This window comes from Vipera berus (genome assembly GCF_964194415.1).
Source record: "Vipera berus genome assembly, chromosome: 2".
Taxonomy (NCBI): domain Eukaryota; kingdom Metazoa; phylum Chordata; class Lepidosauria; order Squamata; family Viperidae; genus Vipera; species Vipera berus.
This window is the reverse complement of record NC_138203.1, coordinates 11577534-11583585: the sequence shown is the minus strand read 5'-3', so window position 1 is coordinate 11583585 and position 6052 is coordinate 11577534. Positions and strand designations below refer to the sequence as shown.

Here is a 6052-nt window from a genome sequence, read left to right as displayed (position 1 = left end):
GCTTTCGAACTACTAGGTTGGCAGAAGCTGGGATGAGTAACAGGCGCTCAAGAACTGCTAGGTTGGCAGAAGCTGGGATGAGTAACAGGCGCTCACTCTGTTACGCGGCACTTGGGATTCGACCCGCCAAACTGCCGACCATCTGATCGACAGGCTCAGGGTCCTAACCCACTGAGCCACCGCGTCCCAATAAAAAGGGTATTACGATATTTAAAAGGAACAATAGACCTAGTGTTATGGATAAGATCATCTAATAACCTATTGATACAATGCTATGTGATAGTGACTGGGCAAACGATATGAATGATAGAAAATCAAACACAGGTTTTGTAATATTATTTGCCAGCAATATAACTGGATGGAAATCTAGAAAACAAACATCAGTGGCACTTTCAACTTCAGAGGCTGAATTTATAGCATTGTCAGAGGCCTGTTTGGAGTTAACTTGGTATGTACAACTACTAAAAGATGTAAATATTGACAAAAAAGGGGCTATAGCAGTAGGGCAGGGGTGTCAAACTCACAATTTATTTTTTAATTCCATGCCAGGAATCATAATGATATGTCACGTGATCTGACATATCGCAACTTTTTTGCCATTGCTGGCAAAAAATGGGGTGGGTGTGGTTTCGCTATGATGCATCCGGCCCGTGGGCCGTCAGTTTGACACCCCTGCAGTATGGGAAGATAATGTTACATGTATAACAATGGCAACAGGAGGACGCATCGGAAGCAGGAGTAAACATATAGATAACGAATATTGCAATGCAAGAGAGGCAATAAAGAATAAACTAATGGAGTTAAAGCATTTCCATTCTGAAAATAATTTGGCTGATATATTAACGAAGCCTTTGAGTTCAGACAAGCATCATAATTGGGTAAAGGCATTTAGACTAGCAGCCGTTCAGCTCTAAATAGAAGGAGTGTCAAGGTAATTATGATTTAGTAGCTGACCGGCAGAAGTGATATTTAGATAATGAGTCATCAGAGTATTTGGGGGTAGTATTCCTTTAAGAGACTGTGTCTGAGGAGAATAGCAGTTGGACCTGTTTGCTCACTTCAAACATTTGAATATAACTTATCTTGCATTCTGTATATTGCTCCCTGAATATTGTTGTTTCATATTGTATATTAAACTACAACTCTTTTAACAAACCACTGTCAGGTATTTATGCTCCCGTGTTATCACAAGAAGAAAATAAGAAAAAGGCTGCAATAATTTATATTTTAAACAACAGGAGGATGAACCAGTCCCAGGCACATCTGGAGGGGAGTTGGTCAATGGAACGGTTTGAGAGGATTGGCTGAAGCACAGCTGCAGCAGGACAGCCCTGAGGCTTCAGGTGGGGAAAGCATGCAGCTGCAGCTGTCAGCAATGAGGAAGAGGAAGTGCCTTCTGCACCTGATCCAAGAACACATAGGGCAGAGAAAAGGCAGGAGCAGAGAAGGTCAGCCAGATTACTCATGAGGAGAAAGCCTCGCCCTTCTTGATGGCTTGCACCAGAAGCTGGCTATTTAGCACAGCAGATGGATGGAGGCGATGCTGGGAACAATGCATTTCCTATTTGGCTTTTTCCTGGTCATTATGATTCCTGCCTTGCTTTGGATTGACACCATGCCTAGACTTTGGATCGTGCCTTGTGAACCCTGGACTTTTCTTGCCTAATGAATTGTCTTGTGTTGTGTACTTATCTTGTTTGGGAAACTTCCAAGTGCCTTGTGGACGTATTCCCCCCCACCTCTGTTGAGAGATGGCTGTTCAGTTTTGACATAGATGGCCTCTTTGACCCCCCCCCCTTTCAAAGCGGTGGTGCTCTGTCCAAAATGCCTCTCAACAGAGGGGGAGAGATACGACATCTATCTCCAGTCTACAACACAGTCCTTTCAACAGTTCCAAGAAGAGTCCACACTCATTTGCATTATTCAGGTGACTCTGAGGACACAGATAAACCTCCAGGTGGCCTCAATGACACTCAAAAAGAATGCAAATGACCAGCTGTCTGCAAGGAGTATAAACCCTTCCATTCCCCTCCATCCAGTCAGAGCTGGAAAAGCTTCTTTGATTAGAAGCGAAATTTCTTCAAAGGAAAAACAAGAAAGTCCAGTTGCCTCATGAAAAATCATCTTTGGGACAACTATGACTTGGATGACTAAGAATCTTCATAGACATTTAAAGACAAGAGAGACCAGAGAATAACCTCCCTTACACCTCCATTTCCTGAGGGCTCCTCAAATCAAGCCTGTCTGCATGCAGAGAACAGTCTCCCCCCAGGGAGAAGCCAAGACAAAATAAGGGGGAAAATACCAGAAAAGGCCTTGAACCCCAGAGTTAGCTTTGAGCCCCCCCCTCCAGGTGAGGGTCCTACCCAGCCTCTTCTGGAAACCTGCAGACTGGCACCCAGGGAGCTTCTGAAAGATCAGGAAGGCTGATGCTGCTCAGGCAAACATTTTATTGGAGAAAAGCATCTGATGGGTGAGGTAGAAAGGGCCCCCCCAGCCCCCCCCCCAGCTCCCCCCAAAGGCAGAAACCGCGGAAGGCTGGTTCTCTTCACTCTCTCATTTGGTGCGGTAGAAGGTGTCCGTGCCAACCCTGCAATGAAGCAGAGGGAGGAAAATGTCAAAAATCATGGTGGCATGATTGATGTCCCCTCCCCAGGCTGAGCATCCAATTCCCTCCTCCCACCCACTCATGTGAGAATGAAAAGGGGGAGGGGTAAAGGAAATGGATGCTGCTGTTTCTCAGGGGTGGCCAGGGCCAGGTAGGTCCCTGGCCATGCATTGCAGGCCACGTCTGATGAGGGGAAGGACACTGACCCACAACAGGCTGGGTGAAGCCTCCTGGGGCTTTGGGGGCCTCCCTTGAAGCAGCTCCATCCAGGTGGTGGCAAAGGGGGCCTCTTTGGTGGGGAGCAGCAGAGCTGCAGGCCTTGAGCTCAGGGAAGGCACCCAGGTGGCCTCTTTGCCCCATACAAATGTGGGGCTGTGCTGGTCTACTGCTCTCCAATTTGAGTAGAGCCATTAATGCCAACTCTGAGGGTTGCCAGCTGTGGGCAACCCCAGACTGTGGTGCCACCCAAACCACACTTCTCAGTGAGAGGGACCTGGGGAACCTCATCAAAAGCTTTGCTGTGTTTCTTTGTGGGGGAAGTGGCAGCAACGGAGTCTCCAGCCTCTCCCGCAGGAGCTGCTCAGCCCTGGGTGTGGAAACATCCCCGAGAGAGGGAAACCATTGGGGTGTCCTTTCAAGAGCCACTTGGCGGGGGGGGGGGAGGAAAGAGAGAGAGAAAAAAGCAGTGCCCAGGGCTCTTCCAGTTAGGGGGCACAGCAGTTCAGCCCCTGCTTTTTCTTACCTGGTCGCCCCCCAATCCTCTGCCACGGATCCCACCTCCGCACGGAGCAGCCAGGTTGTCTTCAGCTGCTCCTCTCCGTCCTCATCTAGGAAACACTGGCCCACAAAGACGGTCGTGGAGTCTGAGGGAGGAATCAGCCAGAGACTCACTGGCAGGTAATGCACTTGGGAAGGGGGGGGGAGGTGTTCCATAGATCAACCGGTACTGGAGGGCAGCCGGCAGCCTCCGGCACATCCAAGCGGGATCCCGCCGGCACCGATCTCTCCCCCCCACACACACCCCAACTCCCTGGGACTGGCTTTTATCCAGCTTTCCGCAATTATGTTTACAATTTTTAACTCTAATTTTTAATTTATTTTAATTTTTAATTTTAATGTATTGTACAGAGGCCTTTAATTTTAATTTTATCTTAATTTCTGTATTTATTGTATGTTATTGTTGTTAGCCGCCCTGAGTCCTTCGGGAGATAGGGTGGGATATAAGTCCCATTAATAAATAAATAAATAAATAAATAATAAACCTCCCAATGGTTTATTCCAGGCCAGTGGTACCCGGAGGCTGAAGGAATCTTATGGGCAGCTCTAGCTAATGGTGGTGGTGGGGACATTCAGTGAAAGAACCTGCAAGAAGCAGATCTAAGGAAGGGGAGATCCACTAGTTTCCCTCCTCCCCGTTCTTCCACCCCAAATAGTGAGTAGCTCTACCAGCAAAGCTCCAGTTGACGGTGAAGCCAAAGGTGGGCTGGCCCTGCTCGTCCACCTGGTGCTGAATGCCCTGCAGAGGGGAGGGCCGGATGGTGTTGTCGGTGGCAGCCATGGCCGTCAGGTAGGAGCCGCTGAACATCCCAGCATTATTGCTGTCGGAGATGACCATCTTGGAGCCCTGGTCGCTCACCCAGTTGCCAGTCAGGGCGCACTAAAGGAGAGCGGGAGGGGGGAGGAAAGCGAGTCACCACGCTAGCCAAGCCCAGCTGTCCAACAGGTAGAAAGAGACGGGATCCATTTTCTCCGGGGGATCTGAAAACACCCGCTCCTCCCAGGTGCCCGACCCCCAAAGCTGCCCACGCCGGGTGGGGCTGGCAAAGGCGGCCATCCCCAAGTCCGTCGGTCGAGGCCCCTGCCAGACCGCGTCCGGGACGACACCCCGCGGGCGGATCGCTCTGCCATCTGCGCAGCGAGCGAGAGCACTAGCCCCGACGGCAGGCTGCCGGTGTCGCGGCCGAGCACGGAGGAGGAAACGCTGGGCGGGCGTCCGTCCGTCCGTCCGTTGGGGACCCAGGCGCGACGGCACCGGGTGCGATCAACCCCGAGGAAGCGGCACCCTCTGCGCAGCCCGCCGACTCCCGCCAGCTGCTCCTGCCGCCCACCCGAGCAGAGGCTGGTGGCAAGGAGTTTTCCCGGGGTGGCTGGGATCCTCTGCCCGCTACCCCGGATCTGACCTTGGCGGCTCGCTCCGAATTTTGGGGTTTGGCAAAGGTGCCGGAGCAGCCGAGCAGGCAAGCGAGGAGCCCCAGAGCTGCCAGGCCCATCGCCATGGTGGTCTCCAGGAATCTAGACGTGCCAGCCCCAAGCGGGACGCCCCTTATAAAGCCCCGCTCGCACCGGCTCTCCCCACCCCGAATTGCCGCCTCCTCCCATCCCGCGCGGCTGGGAGGGGCAGGATCCGCGGCCGAGGGGTCGGACGCTTCTGCGAAATCGCTGGCCTTCTGTGAGCGCTGAGCAGCACTTCGGCAGCAAGGGGGGGCGGGGGCAGACCACGAAGGCCATCCTGAGGGTCTCCAGGCCTTTTTTTTTTCTTGGTTTGCTGCCGGAAAATATTTCTCAGCTTCTGGAGAAAACTGGCGAAGGATCGGGCTGCTTCGCTCAACGATTTCGCTCCGCGTTAAGCCAGCCGCCGCCCCCCCCCCCGCGCTCCCCCCTTCCTGCCCGCACATCGTTGCCCGAGTTACTCCTTGGCCCGCCTGGTGGGGTCCGAAGGGGAAGCAAGTCTGCCCCAAACCTACTGCAGTCCGCCTGGGGAGAAGAAGCGGGGGTCGAGGGCGCCTTGCCGTTTCTCCAGAAAGGTCCCGAACTCGTACAAAGAATGTGGGAGAGGGTCGAGTCGCCTCGGCCGTTTCCTGGAGCTCCCCCTGAAGTTTCGCTCGCTCCGCCGGCCGCCCAGCCTCGGAAGGCAGAGGAGCGGCGGGACCCCCACACCCCGCGCGGGCTACTTCGCTCGCTCTGCGGGAACGACGGCGCCCAGATGAGGAGATGAGCACCATTCAGAGGGGGGGAGCCTTGGTGGAGCAGTGGGCTAATGCCTCCTTAGGTAACCCCAGCTGCCTGCAATTAGTGCATGTTCGCATCCCACCAGGCTCAAGGTTGACTCAGCCTTCCATCCTTCCGAGGTAGGTAAAATGAGGACCCAGATTGTTGGGGGCAATAAGCTGACTTTGTAATAATGCCGCTTGGGGTGTGTGTGAAAGCCCTAATAAGCAGGCATATACATAGAATGAAGGCTACTGCTAAGCTTGTAAGCCGCCCTGAGTCTTCGGAGAAGGGCGGGATATAAATGGAATTAAAATAAAAAAATAAAATAAAAAATAAATCCCGAGCAGCGATTGATCTCCGGGAGAAGCTGATCCGCGGAACGAGCCTCTGGGGCGCAAGGGCCACGCAGCCTCGGGACCCTACCGTGCCCATCGTGGCCCAACCCTGGCTCTC

General features: G+C 53.0%; 1 protein-coding gene across 1 annotated transcript; it reads right to left on the bottom strand.

Annotated features, from left to right (window-relative positions):
* Positions 1-2556: 2556 nt before the first annotated feature.
* LOC308660927 (avidin-like) lies at positions 2557-4884 on the bottom strand (the record flags this gene model as incomplete). Its single annotated transcript, XM_081315565.1, has 4 exons — positions 2557-2590; positions 3351-3471; positions 4055-4265; positions 4783-4884. The coding sequence occupies 4 exons, from the start codon at positions 4882-4884 to the stop codon at positions 2557-2559; spliced, it is 468 nt and encodes a 155-aa protein (XP_081171691.1).
* Positions 4885-6052: the final 1168 nt, after the last annotated feature.